This window comes from Rhineura floridana, chromosome 2 (genome assembly GCF_030035675.1).
Source record: "Rhineura floridana isolate rRhiFlo1 chromosome 2, rRhiFlo1.hap2, whole genome shotgun sequence".
In the NCBI taxonomy this organism is placed as follows: Eukaryota; Metazoa; Chordata; class Lepidosauria; order Squamata; family Rhineuridae; genus Rhineura; species Rhineura floridana.
This window is the reverse complement of record NC_084481.1, coordinates 93,144,940-93,162,995: the sequence shown is the minus strand read 5'-3', so window position 1 is coordinate 93,162,995 and position 18,056 is coordinate 93,144,940. Positions and strand designations below refer to the sequence as shown.

Genomic DNA, 18,056 nt, shown 5'->3' with positions numbered 1-18,056 from the left:
ACAGAATCTGGAACACAGTACCACCTATTGGTATAACAGTCATTCCCTTACCTTCTTTGCTATTTCAATTACCTTGCAGCCAAGCTTCCAGGACCTTGTGGACCTGTCTCTAGTAGCTTCTATGTTCTTGGCTTTTTAATAAAATTACAGCAGAACACAGCCTGGAAAATTTTCACTTCCACCCTTTATTATGCATCTTTCCAGCTCTCCAGGATTTGTAAGATTCTCCTTGGTCTAGGAGTTATAGGAGCAGCTGGAATGGGAGGGCAAGGGAGAGAAATGCCCCCTGCCAGGGATCCTATTTGTTCTTCTCAGGAGCCTGCTGGAAATATCTGGGAGATGAGGTGTCATTCCCTCTCCTGTCCAGTAGGCTCCTCTTGGGAGATGTGGATGGATTGCTCTGCCTACACATGGATTCCTTTCCCCTCTGGGCCAGCTGGGATGATCTAAAAACATATTGTGTCCATGCAGGAGAGGGCTTCCTCCACTGTGCAGCTGCCTTACTACCCCCCTCTGAGGTGGGCTGTTTATGTTTGGGAGTTGGCTTGCACCACTTGTCCACTTGGCTCCTTCTGGAACTGGCTCTTTCAAAAGCTGATTCCCTCTACACAAAAGCTTCTTTGTTCCATCCAGGAATTTCCTCATGCCACCCAGGAACCCATCTGAGTTGTCCAGTGATTGCTTCCTGGCTCCATTTGGTCCCTGACCCTGCTGGCCACTGCCCTGCTCATCAGGAGGCACAGCTAACGGTGTATTTCCAGTTGTCACCCTGAGGCAGCTAGGTGTTGCTTCATTGTGACCCAGGGACACCTTGCTTCCAATAGTTGGCCTATAGCCAGGAGGTAACTCCTTTGGTCCTTGAACATCATCAGTATCTCCAGAAGATGGATCCAGTTTTTCATGTGGTTCACTGCATCCAGCATGTGATTTGCATTCCTTCTGCAGTTTGTTCCAGCTAGCTGGGAACTCAAATGCAGGAGTTGAGGCATCTTTGGGCTGCGACTCATTCTGCTGCATGGGCCACTCATACACAGGAGAGGACTCGTATTCATACGGAGATTCATATGTGGGGGAATCCTTGCACACATAGTGCATTTCGTATGCTGGAGAGGTCTCATAACCATACTGCCACTCATACACAGGAGAGTCATCATACCTGTACTGAGATTTTGGCTCTGAGGTTTCATATATATACGGTGACTCGGATGGAGAGACTTCATCATCATATTGTGACTCATAAACAGGACAGTATTCGCAGCTATATTGTGGCTCATATAAGGCAGAAGACTCATATGCACTTTGTGACTCATATGCAGGAGAGGTCATATATTTACAATGCGTCCCATTTTTCCTTGCCCGCGATACAGGAGATGTGCACCGGGAAGGCACCTCATAGTCAGTGTAGGAGGAGGTGCATGCATATTGTGGTTCGTACATGGAAGATGAAGGATAGGCCAAAGGCACCTCATCCTTCACCACTTCGTATCCCCCACATGGGTTATTCCACCTGTCATAGGACTCATATCCCTCAAGAGTCTCATCTTCATCTGGTGTTTCACACTCTGGCTCCAGCCCACATTCACCATGCTCCTTGTATTCTGGGACCGACTCATACTCTGCTTGTATTTCACTGTCTACTGCTTCTATGTTATTGCTTTCATTTTCACCTTTACCACAAAAACAAAATGATTATTTTAAAAAACAACAACAATTAATGTCCCAAATCAAGGATCAGCACTTCTAATAATTTCCCCAATAGAAAGATCACCACAGGTGAGGTACAAATTTCCATCTAGAGCAGGGGTGGCTATGCTGTGGCCATCCAGATGTTGTTGGACTACAACTTCCATCATCCCTGACCATTGATGACCATTGATACAGACTGGTAGGGGTGAAATTCAATTCAGTTCACATTTAAAGGTGAATCTATCAACTTTGCACTTTCTGAAACAATATGAGAACTGAAACTCTGCCATCCTTTGAAATTTGCACTTATCCAAATTTTGTGATGCAGTTCTCAAACCAGTGTTTACAAAAATGCATATATTCGTGCTTAAATATATTAATGAAAATAACACAAAGAAATGCATTCTATTAGGAAATATTATTTGCAAAAATGTGTACGTTAGTCAAAACTGCACACAAAAATGTATTTATTAGGAGAAATTAATACCAAAATGCTGATGAATTGTCATGAGGATTTAAAAAACAAAAAAGACTGGAAAAATGAGAAATTGAGAGAACCAAAAGTGACAGATCCTTCCAACCCTACTGGCTGGGGCTTTTATTACTCCTTTTTCTCTTATCACAGGAACACCTCCAGCCCAAACTAGGGCCCCCAAATTCAGTACATATTGATTTTTAATTGTATTTTTATTGCTTCTTTTATTTCTTATATTGTATTTCATTGTGTTACAATTTTAATTCCATTGAATGTAAACTGTTATATGATAAAATACAACATATAAGAAATAAAAGAAGCAGTCAGATACAATTAAAATTATACAGCACCTAGGACAATGTGCTACTATTGCTACAGCAGGCTGAAAAATCATTAAGTCGTCTTCCAAGACCCTCAGCAATTGTCAAGTAGTCCTTGGAGGAAAAAACTTGGGAAACCATTGACACAGAATACAAAAGTGTAACCTGTGTCTTAGATAAAAAGGACTCAGCCCTGATACTATCTTTTGTACCTCTGATAGAAATTCATGTTTTCGAACAACATATTGCTTTGTAAATATTCCAAATTCCATGAACCGTGCTACAGCCCTAAATCATTGCTCCTTACCTGAAGCCTCAGCAGATTTTAGCTCTCTATCATCCTTAGCTTCTACTCGCTCAGAATCCTTCTCTGCAGACCTAGAAAATCAACAGATTGGGGTTACCCAACAAAAAACAAAGAAAAGTTATTGTCATCATGGACATCCTTTTCTCATCTCCCACATATCTTGAATCTTTGTTTTCAGAATATCCCAGCATCTTTTTTAGAGGACACATCTAGAAAAGTTCCAAGGTCTCCTTGAGAAACTCTTTCCTCGTCAAAAAGAAAATGGTTGTGATGTTACCGGGGGGGGGGGAGAAAGAGAGACTATGGCCGCTTCCAGACTGTTGCAATTCTGCTGGTAGGATTTGATCATATACCAGCAAATTATAGTGAGTTTGGTGCTCTTGCAAAACAAAAAATCAGGACTTTTTACAGTAAGGAAAATGATGGAGAAATGCACTAGAAAGTGTGGGACAACAATTGCTTGACACAACGCTGTATTACCTCCCTGCAAACAAATCAGAAGAAATGCTCAATAAACAGCTAGCATTGTGTAACCTCCCTGTAAATTTTGTGCAAGCTAATCAGGATGAATGCGCAGTAAGCAGGCTATTTGGAAACAACCACTGTGTTTGCCATCTGGGCATGGCTCTTTCCTGTCTTGTCTGGCCTAGGAGTCTTCTTAAGGGAGCTTCTACCAGAAGGAGCTGAGAGGGGACTTTGGGGTCTATTTATTAAAGCTTTTTGGGAGCCATTAGGGCCATCAGCCCTAACAGGGACTCATGCTGGTATGTGAAAGCTGTTGTTTTGCCTTTAGCACTGTATACTCTTCAATGAGAGCATCTGACCAGAAAGAGGCCCTTTTGAGTGCTCTGCTGCCTAGAAACAGCCAGGAAGGCAGTTGCCATGAGGATGGAGGCACCCTGCTTTGGCTCAGAATTGATGAGAGAAGGGTCTCTTTTCTTGCAGGAAGGCAGGTTGTCTGAAGCTCCTTAATGTGCACTTTCTGAAACAGTACACGAACTGCACCACAGACATTCTTCCAAATTCACACAAATGCATTATACTAGAGACAATTCCATAAAAATGTGTATATTAGGAGAAATTCACACTGAAATGCTGGATTTTCATGAGGGTTTTTTTTTTTTTAATTGTAAATGATGTAGAAATATGGAAAACTAAACAAGATCAGAAAAACAAGAAACAGAGAAATTGAAATCGACAGATTCATAGTTTGAAGTGCTTTGTGGTTATCATGCTTTGTCTTGGAGGATGGGATCCTAATGAGGTGATTCCTCCAGATGACCTGTTTATTGAGCATTCATCCTGATTTGCTTGCACAAAGTTTATACAAAGGGTAGATTATATCTGGTCTTTATTGAGCATTTGTTCGAACTGGTTTGTGGGGTGGTTATACAACAAGCATTCATCCTGCATTCATCTTGATTTGCTTGTGGGCAGGCCCAGCGTCAGCTGGCAGCCAGGTTAGGTATGGGCCTGAGGGCCCCTGCAGCCCAGAGGGCCCCCCTGCAGCCCCAAAGGGTCCCTTCTTAGGCTGCGGCTGGGAGGGTGGGCCTCCCATTCCACAATCAGCAGCAGCATCAGGTCCCAGGGCATGGTTTGCGGCCAGGCCAATGTTGCCACCAATCGCAGAGCGGGAGCCCACCCTTCCAGGCAACACCCCCCCTGAAGCAGCCAGCACAGGCTTAAATAGGCCCAGCAGCCCCACCTCCCACATCATTGCATCAGCATGCTAGCTTGTGCATGCCTACCATCGCCTCACTGCCATCTTGGGTGATCACAGAGCTTGGAAAAGTTACTTTTTTGAACTACAGCTCCCATCAGCCTAATCCAGTAGCCATGTTGCCTAGGGCTGATGGGAGTTGTAGTTCAAAAAAGTAACTTTTCCAAGCTCTGGGTGTGTGTGCATTAGCACACTAACACAGCAACTTAGGTGGGGCTGCGGCTGCTTTGGGTGTGTGTGTTGGGGAGCATCATAATAACCTGGGCCTGCTGCGGTCTGGTGCCGGCCCTGCTTTTGGGGTATTTGTACATCTTCCCATTAGCCATTTGCTCATCCCACACTTTTAACTACATTTCCCTGTCACTTCCCTAATTGGAAAAAGTCAGTTTTGGGTGCTTCCATATGACCTTTTTATTGAGCATTCATCCTCCTTTGTTTGCAGGGAGATTAGATGATATTGACTAATTAATGAGCATTCATTTATTTGTTTGTGGGAAGGTTAGATGACATTGTGTCAAAGCAAATGTTATCACACACTTTCCAATGCATTTTCCTGTCTCTTTCACATCTTTGGGGGAAGTGCGTTTTCCAAAAGAAAGCAATTTTAAATTATAGTTGTGCAACCTGAATTTGCCCCCAAATAGTGACAGTCTAAAAGTGCCCTTCTTTTTTAAAGTGGATTTGTTGTGCTAGGGCAACAGTGCACTTTAATCCAGCACAAGTGCACAAAATTAAATTTCCCAGTATGTGCTTGAATCTGTCCCATAAAATACTAACAGTCTGGAAGCACCTAGAATCTCGTCTTGATGAAAACGAGAGTTTAGCTTAATAACCATTTAGCTTAACTGTGCCAGGAGAGAGACACTGTGACAACTGGAGTGTGACTCTGTTGATCCACCTTGATCTTTCAGCAGCTTTTGATATAATTGACCATGGTATCCTTCTGGGGGGACTGTTCGAGTTGGGTATTGGGGGCACTGCATTGCAGTGGTTCCGATCTTACTTGGATGGCTGGCTCCAGAGTGGTTCTTGGGGATCATTGCTTGGCTCTATGGGTTCTAAAGTATGGGGTCATGCAGGGGTCAGTTCTATCCCATGTTGTTTAACATCTACATAAAACCACTAAATGGGGTCATATGGAGTTTTGGAGTGCGTTGTCATCAGTATGCTGATGACACACAGCTCTCTTTCTCCTTTTCATCTTCTGCAGGTGAGGCAGTAAATGTGTGAATCAGTGCTTGGTTGCGATAATGGACTGGATGAGGGCCAATAAACTGAAGCTTAATCCAGACAAGACTGAGATGTTATTGATGGGTGGATCCTCTGACTGGCTGAGCGGTGTGCAGTTTGCTCTAGATAGCGTCACATTCCTCCTCAAGGAACGGGTTCATAGTTTGGGGGTTCTCCTGGATCCACTGCTGTCACTTGAGGCACAGGTGGCCTCAGTGGCACGGAGTGCCTTCCATCAACTTAGGCTGGTGGCCCAACTGTGACCCTATCTGGTCAGGGATAACCTGGTTAACCTCATGGTTGGATTATTGCAATGCGCTTTACGTAGGGCTGCCTTTCAATTAGTTTCAATTAGTGAAGAATGCAGCTGCCCGATTGTTGATGGGTTCAAGGTGAATCGAGCATATATAACACCTATCCTGTTCCAATTGTACTGGCTACCTGTATGCTTCCAAAATGGAAATGGACTACCTTCAAGTTGATCCCGACTTATGGCTACCCTATGAATAGGGCTTTCATGGTAAGCGGCATTCAGAGGGGGTTTACCATTGCCTCTCTCTGAGGCTAGTCCTCCCCAGCTGGCTAGGGCCTGCTCAGCTTGCCCCAGCTGCACAAGCCATGGTCTGGATAATCCTGACTTTAGCGTTCAGTGATACAGTTTTGCATTTGAGGACCTTTTCTAGTTCTCTCATAGCTGCCCTCCCCAGTCCTAGCCTTCTTCTGATTTCTTGACTATTGTCTTCATTTTAGTTAATGACTGTGCCAAGGTATTGATAATCCCTGACAAATTCAATGACCTTATTGTCAACTTTAAAGTTACATAAATCTTCTGTTGTCATTACTTTAGTCTTCTTGACATTCAGCTGTAGTCCTGCTTTTGTGCTTTTCTCTTTAACTTTCATCAGCATTTGTTTCAAATCATTACTGGTTTCTGCTAGTAGTATGGTATCATCTGCATATCTTAAATTATTTATATTCCTCCCTCCAGTTTTCACATCTTCTTCATCTTGGTCCAATCCTGCTTTTCGTATATGTTCTGCATATAGATTAAACAATTAGGGTGATAAAATACACCCGTCTCACACCCTTTCCAATGGGAAACCAATCAGTTTCTCCATATTCTGTCCTTACAGTAGCCTCTTGTCCAGAGTATAGGTTGTGCATCAGGGCAATCACATGCTGTGGTGCCCCCATTTCTTTTAAAGCATCCCATCATTTTTCATGATCTACACAATCAAAGGCTTTGCTGTAATCTATAAAGCACAGGGTGATTTTCTTCTGAAAATCCTTGGTCTGTTCCATTATCCAACATATGTTTGTGATATGATCTCTGGTACATCTTCCTTTTCTAAATCCAGCTTTGGACATCTAGCATTTTTCGCTCCATAGATAGTAAGAGCTTTGTTGTAGAATCTTGAGCATTACCTTACTTGCATTGGATATTAAGGCAATAGTTCGATAATTACTGCATTCCCTGGGATCCCCTTTCTTTGGAATTGGGATATATATTGAAGATTTCCAGTCTGTGGGCCATTGTTTAGTTTTCCATATTTGTTGACAAATGTTTGTTAAAATTTGGATAGATTCAGTCTCAGTAACTTGTAGCAACTCTATTGGTATGCCATCTGTTCCTGGTGATTTGTTTCTTCCAAGTATTTTAAGAGCAGCTTTCACCTCACATTCTAACATTTCTGGTTCTTCATCATATGGTTCTTCTGTGAATGAATGTCATCCTTGCATCTCTTTTATAGAGTTCTTCAGTGTATTGCTTCCATCTTTCTTTTATTTCATCTTGGTCAGTCAGTGTGTTCCCTTGTTGATTATTCAACATCCCTACTCTTGGTTTAAATTTCCCTTTCATTTCTTTAATCTTTTGGAGCAGGGTTCTTGTTCTACCTTTTTTTATTATCCTCTTCTATTTCTATACAATAACTATTGTAATATTTCTCTCTGTCCCTATGTACTAGTCACTGTATTATTGCATTTAGGGTTCTGACAGTGTTTCTATCTCCTTTTACTTTTGCTTTCCTTCTTTCTTTAACCAATTTAAGAGTTTCTTCAGTCATCCATTGAGGTCTTTTTAACTAGAGGTATTGTCATTTTGCATTCTTCCCTGATAACGTCTCTGACTTTAGTCCATAGTTCTTCTGGTTCTCTGTCAACTAAGTTTAAAGCCTCAAATCTGTTCCTAATTTGATCTTTATATTCTTCTGGGGTGTTATTTAAATTGTATTTTGGCAGTATGATTGCTTTGTTGTTCTTCTTTAGCTTTACTTTGATTTTTGATACGACCAGTTCATTTTCTGTACCCCAGTCTGCTCCTGGCCTTGTTTTCGCAGAAATGTGAACTTCTCCATCTTCTGCTACCAGTTATATAATCAATTAGAGGCCGCTGCTGGTTCAATTTTGTTAGCATGATCTTTTCCTCTTTTGCTGATGTGAGTGACCTATCTTATTTCCTTCCAGCTGCCATCAAATATACCCACCATACCCACTCCAGAGATAGACGTTGATTTAGAAATCAGCCTCATGTACTTGCAGTGGTACTTATTTATGGGAAATGTATTTAGGATTGCAGCTTTAATTTTTTGACTGCTTCTAAATGAACATAGCTTCCGCTTTGAATATGAGGCTAAACTAAAATAGTATGTGAAGTTAGAGCTCATGTCTTCCTGTTACGGTCTAGTAGCAGATGAGTGATCACATGACTCCATCATGCTCAGTTTTCACATACTCTGCCAGCAGCAAATGAAGTGGAGTGGGAACAGGGAAACTCTGGGCTTGTCCACACTGGAGTTTACTGTGTGTTTGATTTGTTTCCATATTTTGGGATGGGTGGATCAGTCAGTTGTCACTTTCTGCTACTCCCCTTTCCACAACCACTACTTCCTCTATGCTTTCATTTCTTTTCCGGCTGCGCTTGTAACTATTAACCAGAAAACTGCATAAGCAACCCATATTAAAAATTTCTACACCAGATATAGTGGGCAGCAATCTGAAACGTGTGTGCTGAGAATTTATAATCTTTTCTTTTCCAGCTTGCTAGTAAGGGGGCATCAGGAGATTAGCTTTATATACATATATATTCCTTTGATCCCTCAGATTTGCACAAAACCGGATAACTGCACAAGCAAATTTTCAATTGCCCGACTGTGTGCTTTTGCACACTTCTTGGATGGGAAAGCTATCTGTGGGCATGCCCTGTCGGTACTTAATCAGCATAGTAAAATAAACAAATTAGAAGGCAGGTCAGACACAAAAGGGAAACGCCTACTGGTATGAACGGGAAAGACCAGAGTTGCTCCTCATAGAAAAACTCAAATACATGCAGGTGTGGACTTACTACGGGCTAATTCAAATGGGGAAAATGTGGATTAACACCTAAATAATGCTCAAATGTGGACAAGCCGAAAGTGTGTGATGAGATGACATCTCATCAAATGTCATATTTTACAGGATGTTGGGCTGGGGAGGGGAGAGAGACATATTGGTGATGCAGGTGTGTGGCAGCCATGTATCTCCACTACATTTAGTCTTGTTCTTCAGATTTGTTCCATAAAAGGCTATGCATCTGGGTAACTCTTGGCTTTGGTTTTGCATAACTCCTGAACTCTAGGGGCTCATCCACATGGCGATTTAGTGTGCGTCTGTTGCTACTTGCATCCCCTTTCACATGGTTCACATGACATTGCAGGCAAGCAGAAGCTATCACACAGTTTTCCCCTTTAAATCCATATTAACCAAATCCAATTATAATGCGAAAAGGAAAGGAACAACCGACTCAGCTGTGCCGCACTCCTCCTTGTAGGTGCTTTGCTTAAATTCTTTTTAGTGGGCGGGCTCTCTTTTAATGCCCTATTGCCTGTTCCCCCTCTCTCTGCCACCTGCAAAAGCTGCAGCCGCTGCATACTTTGCCTTTTCACTCACTCCCCCTCCCGCCGTCTGTCTTTCACTCACAGGCTGGGACAATGGAGGGGGGTCTAGTCAGTTTCATTTTTTCTTGTCAATTTCATACCAATGCGCTCTCCCAGCTTCAGCCTTGAACCGGAGAGAGTAAACATGTAAAATTAGAGGGCGGGGCCACAAGGAAACAGTGACACCAGAGGAATGCCTACTAGTGTAAATGGAAAACAGCGGATTTGAAGCTACCAAGTGTGGACCTTGCAAATCTATTACGATGGTAAAAGCAGTGTCTTTAGTGTGAAGGTATGCTCCCATGTAGATAAGCCCTAGGTACCAGATGCTGGGAGAAAGGGTTGTTTTGGCTTTCTAGGCTTTCTTGTGGGTTCACTGGGAGTTCTCTGCTGGCAGAGTAATACTGGAAATAACTTGAGTTTGTTATGCACATGCACCTTTGTCTTGAAACACTGGCCCAGTTTGGAAGTTCACTCAGAAATTTGGGATCAGACCCACTGCTTAGACCTGTTGTCCAGCAGCTAGGCCATCCCATTCCACCATCACTGCATTATGATGTGGCTGATTTGAAGTTTGGGACAGCTGAGGTATAATTCCTAACCTTTTTCTGGTTATGATGTTTCTTAAATTGAAGACTTTGGGATCAAGGGAGAAGAAACATAGTGATCTTTTGGGTCCAAATGTTATCGAAACACCTGCAAAAGAAGATGACAAATTCACTGCTGGGAATTCTTGAGCGATACTAGTGTGCAGCTGAGATCCTCACCATGCTGCTGGCATGCTGTCAGGTAGTATCCTCCGAACGATGGTTATATTTTTCCTTCAGGACAGCCCTCTCTGCCCCATTTACTATGGCAAGACAGTCAGCCTTGTGGACTACAAGTGGCCCTAAGCCACCCCATGTCAGACTTGTGAATGTCTAGCCTGGAGGTTTGGAAGTATTTCATACAGCACTCTTAGTCATCAAAATTAGAGTTGATTGAAAATACTCCCTTTGCCCCAAAAACATTTTTTGTGTGATTCTCATCATTTAGCTGGCAATATTTATCTAATCTGTATAATTCCTTGACCTTACCCAAAGAAGCTCAGTGTAGCATACACTGGGGTTATACCAATGTATCCTCACAAGAACTCTATGAGGTAGGCTAGCCAGAGAGCAGGGACAGCTCTAGAAAAATCAGAAGAGTGAAAGAGTGGCAAAGACCAATATGAGGAGAGCAAAGATTTTTCTACACACATTAAATATAAAGGGGTGTTATCCAATGCTGTGTGAGTGAAGCAGAGTTCTTACACCTTCCATGTGCAAAAGGTGGCTAGACTGGCACCTGGTGATGGGGCAGAATCTTCCACCTTGTCCAGGTGATGCAGCAGAGTACTGCCACCTGAGGGCAGCAGGCTCATAAAGAGGGTGCAGAGCAGGGCACATGGCACATAGTTCTGTCCACTCTCTGCCCTGAGGCAGCTGTCTCACTCTCTCTAATGGCAAGACCAGCCCTGGAAAATGAGAACAAGGCTTCTTTAACCACCGGAGGCTCTCTAAACTTTTAATCAATGCTATATAGGATCTTAATACACAGTGGCTGAAAACTAGATGAGTGGAAAATATTGGGGAGGGGAAAAACCTGCTACCCCACCTTGGAGTCATCTGTGATTGAAAGACTAGTGCAAGGTACAGCTAAGCAGAAATATGAACACAGATCTCCTCCCTGATTTAAATCCAGCATTCTGTCCACTGTGTCACACCGGCTAGCAGAAGCAGCAGCAGCAAGAAGAGGGGTGGTCTGCAAAGGTTCAGGGTGGACTGAAGAAAACAGAGCCAGACTACCTTCAAGAGAAACTAAGCTCAGCCCCGCAAGGAGAGGGACAGAGGAAAAGGACTGAGTCATAACAGCTCCCAAACAGGAGAAGAAAAGCTGAGAGCAAACAAATCAGAAGACAAAAGAACACAGCGCAGTGCTCAAGAGCAGACAGAAAGAATAACAATCTCTATAAAGAAGGCCGGTCACATCCTACCTGAGTCTTCAGAAATGGAGATGGAAAATAAGGGGCCTCTTAAGTACCATGGAGCATCTTCCTCCTTTTTAGCTGAAAAAGCAGAAGAGAGTGGATCAAGTTCAGCTTCTAGCAACAACAAGCTACTTTCTTCATTTTCAAGAAAATTTGCATTTTTTGTGCAAATCCAAGTCACTTAAATCCCAGAGTCTTTTTTCTCCTTTATTAAACCCTCTGCCACCGCCACCAGCAGCAGCCAATTCCACAGTTCTCTGTATCTGGAATAATCTCTCCTTTATTATCTACTGCTCTCTCAAATTCCTCTATAAGAGCCTTTTTAGCTGTTTGAAAACCCACATTTGTAACCAGCTACATGGATGTTGTCAGATTTGAGAGTTACAGTGGAGGATGCTCAGACTTCAAAGGTATGGGACAGTATTCAACTGAAAAGATGTGCTAGTTAGCATAAGGGGAAGAGGAGAGGGAGAGATTGTTTTGTTGTGCAAAGAGAAATCCTTGTACTGATGGAAGGATCTGCTTAGTGCTACACTGACTACAACCAATGATATTACATTGTTGCTGGTACTACTAAATTATTATTATTATGTCTACTATTAAATAATATAAATAAATAAACAATAGACATGAAATAGTATTATTACTACTACTGCTTAAATAACAATAATTGCTGCTGCTGCTGCTGCTGCTACTACTACTACTAAATAACAACAAAGTGACAGTAACAATAATAATGACTCTCTTGTTTTGGTTTCCAAAATAAATGACTGTTCATGACAACAGAATCTACCAAAGAAGTTTGGTTGTTTTTTGAAGTCTTATTTTCCACCAAATTATAGTCCATTTTCAGCCTGAGCACCTGGAAGTGGTAAAACGCCAGTGGATGAGTGGATCTCCTGTTAATGGGAAATATAGCAGGGTCGCAAACTCTAGTGGATGGAGTTCACAGTTTTATAAAGAGTTATACCAAAGATAAAGGTTCATGGGAGTGAGGCCAAAGGATCCTGTAATTCTTTATTCCTGGGGATTGTGGCCCATTATCTCAAAATAACAACCCTGCGGTAACACGTGTGTGTGTGTGATGTGCCTTCAAGTCGACTACGACTCATGGCAACCCTATGAATCAGTGGCCTCCAATAGCATCTGTTATAAACCACCCTGTTCAGATCTTGTAAGTTCAGGTCTGTGGCTTCCTTAATGGAATCAATCCATCTCTTATTTGGTCTTCCTCTTTTTCTGCTCCCTTCTGTTTTTCCCAGCATCATTGTCTTTTCTAGTGAATCATGCCTTCTCATTATGTGTCCAAAGTATGATAACCTCAGTTTCATCATTTTAGCGTCTAGTGATAGTTCATACTAAATCTTAAATATGTAAGGAACTCTCTCATAAGAATTAAGCTTACCAGAGTAAGAGTCTGAGCTGCCAAACATCTCTCGGAAAACTTCCCAGGGACTGCGGAAGGTGAATTTCAAGTCTTCTCCCTCAGGAACTGCTGGAGAAGAAATGCGTTTTGCAAACATATAATTAAATTCCAGGGATGCTCCCACTGCAGGATTTTTACAAAGGAAATTGAGGGAACCCCTTTTCCATTCCCTTCACTTCCTGAAACAGGACTGTGTAGCCAGGATGAAAAAAAATGATTGGTATTCCTTTGTGAAACACTCATGGAACCCCCCCTCCCCGATACAGCCACAGTGACCTCAATTGTGCTGGCTTGGGCAGATGGGAATTGTATGTAGTACAAAATATCTGGAGGGCACCAAGTTGGCAAAGGCTGCCTGAGATCATGATGACTGAGATCAGCTTAGGGTGATAATAAATTCTGAACCAGTCTCTTCTCTCTTTATCTCCCAAATAGTATTTTAAAAGTCAGCCTAGTGTTCATTTCAGATTCAATATATTTCATTGGATTTATTGGGCTCCTTCTGGGAGAAAGGGCAGGATATAAATTGAATAAATAAATTATACACACATAGTAAGGATGGGGAAGAAATTTGGTTCAGTTTAGATTTTAAGGCAAGCATACCTAATCTGCACTTTCCAAAACAATATGCAAACGGAAACACAGCCATCCCTCAAAATGTGCACCTGTCCAAATTTTGTGAGGCAGTTCTCCAACCAAATATTGTGTAGAAAATTGAGATATTACGGAAAAATACGCATAAAAATGCATATATTTCTAAAAATAACATTAAAAATCGTTACATTAGGGACTATATAAGGAATTTATAAAAATGTGTAAAACAATTTGTAAAAAATTGTAAAAATGTGTAAAACAATGCACACAAAAATGTGTATATTAGGATAAATTTACACTAAAACGGTGATGAATTTCCCTGAGGATTTTTTTTTTTACAAAAAATACAAATTTGCAAACTGATGTAGAAATGTGGAGAACTGAACTTAAGAATGGAAAAACTGACAGATTTGTTCACACACACTCACACACAAAGCAAATATATATTACAAGAGTCTAGTAAAGATTTGTTCTGTGTCCTCTGGGTACCTCTCCAGAACTAGCTTAGCTGCCATGGGAGAACAGAGCTGGGGTTTCCTGTGGGCTCTAGGTCCGAGTTCAAAATCAGATGCCACACAGATTTAGCCTGTACATTAGGCTCATGGCCCTTGCAAGGTGTGTGAATTAGTAACGAGAGGTCTTTCTCACCTGCTGCTGTGAGTCCACCCTCATAGCTGTCATAACGTTCACGCTTGGACTCTGAAAGAAAGAAAGAAAGAAAGAAAAGAAAGAAAGAAAGAAAGAAAGCTCAGTTGCCCTGTTCACAAGTAAAATGGTAACCTTTGCACCACTCTAACAGCAAGCCTTGTTTATGATGGTACTCACTGGTGCAGAGTACCGCCACCTCTTTTTTTTTTTGCTTCCCATGGCAAACATTTTGTGCTGCCACCCACGGCACTTTTATCAAAGTATGAGTACTGTCACCTCATTTTTTTACACCCCCAAAACTCTACACAACAGCTATACTCTAGTTCTGCATTATAGATTATGAAGCCTAAGTCCTCCAGGGAACAGTGTAGATTCCGGGTTTTGGGGGGCTCCAAGTAGTCCCATCTCTTTCTCATCATTGTTAAGCTTGTTCTGTCTGTCTCTGCCCACTGTGCCAGATGAAGGGAACAAGGCATGCAGAGGCTGCTGCTCTTTCTCTTTCTCCCATCACTGCTCACTCACATAGGCCCCATTCCCCCAAAGAATCATGGGAACAGTACTGTTCCCAGAGTTCCCTGGGAAGAGGGATTGATTGTTAAACCACTCTGGGAAGTGTAGTTCTGCGAAGGGAATAGGGGTCTCCTAATAACTGTCCATACCCTTGAATTCTTTGGGGGGAAGCCATACCTGTTTAAAGTGATATCAGAGCTTGGAAAAGTTACTTTTTTGAACTACAACTCCCATCAGCCCCAGCCAGCATGGCCACTGCATTGGGCTGATGGGAGTTGTAGTTCAAAAAAGTAACTTTTCCAAGCTCTGGATATGACACTGCTTTAAATGTCAAGTGCAGCTGGGGCCTTGGATTGGGTGGGTGAGCAGGCAGTGATAGCAAGGAATACAGCTAGGAGTAGGATTAAGGGACTCCAAAGGTTGGCAGTGCCCCTCCTTTGCTAGGGTGCGGGCCTTAGCAGATGCTTGGGATGTCAATCCGTGACACTGGCCCTGTCAGGTAATAGTTTCCATTGTCGGCCAAAAGGCCTCTCCTCCTCACCCTTCCCAGGTCAATATATTGTTATCACCTCCCATCTCAAGAATTGCAATAGAAAAGCAAAGGGAAGATTCCAGAGAGATAGCCATCACAACCCCACACTCTTTGACTTCTGCTGTCAGGCACTGTGAAATTCAGCATCCCAAAGTCCAGGGAGACATAAACTCTCAGGATTCCTAAGGAAATAAGAGGGAGAAGGAGGGATGCCAGAAAGATGAACTTGGTATCTTACTGTCGGACAGCACTTCATAAGCTTCTGTAACTTCTTTGAATTTCTGCTCAGCATATTTTTTCCTATCTGGGTTTTTATCCGGGTGCCACTGCAAGGCTTTCTTCCTGTACCTGCAGAGACCCAGGAGAGAAAGTGAACGCAGTGTTTGAGCTCCACAGCACACGATGCAACAATAAACCAGCTTCAATACATATCCCAGTTGAGAATATAATAAGAGACCTGCTGGATCAGATGATACACCTATATAGTCCTGATTTCTGTTCTTAGAGGGACCAACCAGATGCCCAGGCAAGGTCAGCACCAGATGTGGGGGGGCATCCCTAAACAACCCTCCCAAGCAGGCCCATCCCTGCTTCTGGTGGCAGCTGCCATTGCTATTTACTTTCTCAGCCACAGTTACTACTTTGGTGCCATGCCCTGTGCCGCAGACCCTGATCACCATCTTACGTTACCCAATCTGGAATGCCCCAGTCTGTAGATCTAGGAAATTTATAGATAGTAGGTCAGCCTTTCCCAACCTTTGGGTCTCCAGATGTTGCTGGACTACAATTCCCATTCCTGACCATTGGCTATACTGGCTGAGGCTGATGGGAGTTGCAGTTCAACAACATATGGGGAACCCAAAGTCGGGAAAGGCTGTAGTAGGTGGTCACTATGGATAGGAGCTGAGTTTACTTCCCATTCAAAAGCACCATGGTCTGTCCACTGCTGAAACATCTCTGGGGGCTTGGTGGAGGGCAATGTATGATGCCATTGCCAAAGAAGCAGAGAAAGCTTGTGGCTGCCCTTATTTGAGGGGGGTGTTTTGGAGGTGGGGGGACAGCATTGGCCCCATGTCAAGGCCCTCCTTGAATCTGGTACCAGCCCTGCTCTTGAATGATATATTTTGAAACTAAAATGAATAACCATGCTGGATTCTGAAACACTGGATTGTAACAGTTTGTAATTATTAGTATTCCCATACTCCTTAATTTTCTGTAGCTGTTGTGATTTACTGGGAGTTTATGCTTAGGAGAGCTGTTCCCCTAGAAATCATAGTCACATACTGAACCTTCCAGAGGATAACATTTATAGCCTTTTACTGTTTGCCTCACTTTCAGATTTGGTTATGAGCAGACTTGATTTCAAGCAAAGAATCCTGTTGACAATATTTTTCTGATCCTATTTGAGCATTGCAGTGGGATACTGGGTCCAACAAATAGGTGAAGCATCTGGAACTAATGCTCCTCCTATTCATTTTTTGCAAGTACTAATTTTTAAAGACAGCATCCTATTCAGTTCCATGGATTTTGTCTGAAAGGGTGAAGGCTGAACTGGGTTTAAAGAACTAAAAAATGTAGAGTTATCTAACAAGATACCACTTTTGGAATCTTGTTCATAAGCACAATCGGATCACCAGGAAGTTAATATCCTTTATGTATTAATTATAAATAATAACAATAGAAAATATGATGTCATGATGTGTTAATATGGTATGATATACTATTTGAACTGGCATCAGAAATCCTTTTTCCTGCTTGGGTTGTGGCCACAGAAAAAAAGTCTCAAAAGAGAAGAATGTTGAGAATTCAAAAGAAAGACTTACGCCTTTTTAATATCACTGTCGGAGGCATCCCGGGGAATCTCTAAAAGCTTATAATAGTCCGGCACGGCATCCATTCGCTTGTCCTGTGCAGAAACCAGTAGCAGAGAAGTGGAGGGAAAGCAGCTGCAAGGGGAACAATGTCTCTGGAAGCACTGAAGGCGTCCACACAACTTGAGCTGCTTCTAGGGCTGACCATGGCCGCACTCTTGGCTGCACTGCTCCTTACAGCACAGCAGGAGGTGGGTGCTGTGGGCAACAGGCCCTGCAGAGGGACATGAAATAGAATGACATCACCACAAAATCCAGCCAGTCAACAAGATCCCCCCCACTGGGAGAGAATGGACTAGGGGATGGTCTCCTAGGTGGTATAACTGGGTGACTGTTGAGCTAATTTCACCAGATTGTTTCTCCATTTGAAGAATCCACTTATTTTCAGTTTCATCCCATATTTAGTGTAGAAGCAGAGCACACACAGACGTGTCTCTGCTTTCTTTTAGAACTGTGTAAAAATGGAGGGGTGCAAGAGGCCCTTTAGTCCAATTCTCCCTCTCAAAGGCAAGGCTTATCCACTCACCAGACCCCAACTGATCAAACAACACAAGCTAGACCACAATTCCACACCAATATTCCCCCACTCCCCAAAAAACTGACCAAGGAAAATGCATGATCAGCTGATGTGGGCAGAACAAAGTACATTGGATTGATATATACAAAACCTTCTTACCATATGACCTAGCCCTATCTCACCTTACACCCTCCACCCACAGTTTCATGTTTTCATAACTGAGATGGTGGGCCTGTTCTGACTTACTGTATAGCCAGATTAGTAGCCCTCAGGTAATCCTATACATCTGATGCTCCTG

The 18,056-nt window shown here is 42.6% G+C and overlaps 1 protein-coding gene across 1 annotated transcript; it reads right to left on the bottom strand.

Annotated features, from left to right (window-relative positions):
* Positions 1 to 234: 234 nt before the first annotated feature.
* On the bottom strand, positions 235 to 17,272 carry LOC133377917 (uncharacterized). The gene is made up of 8 exons (XM_061612715.1): positions 17,194 to 17,272; positions 15,609 to 15,718; positions 14,329 to 14,379; positions 13,066 to 13,209; positions 11,667 to 11,738; positions 10,255 to 10,348; positions 2,789 to 2,859; positions 235 to 1,667 (listed from the first exon to the last, which is right to left on the bottom strand). Exons 1-8 carry the CDS (start codon positions 17,265 to 17,267, stop codon positions 235 to 237), a joined length of 2,049 nt encoding a protein of 682 aa, XP_061468699.1. The 5' UTR covers positions 17,268 to 17,272.
* Positions 17,273 to 18,056: the final 784 nt, after the last annotated feature.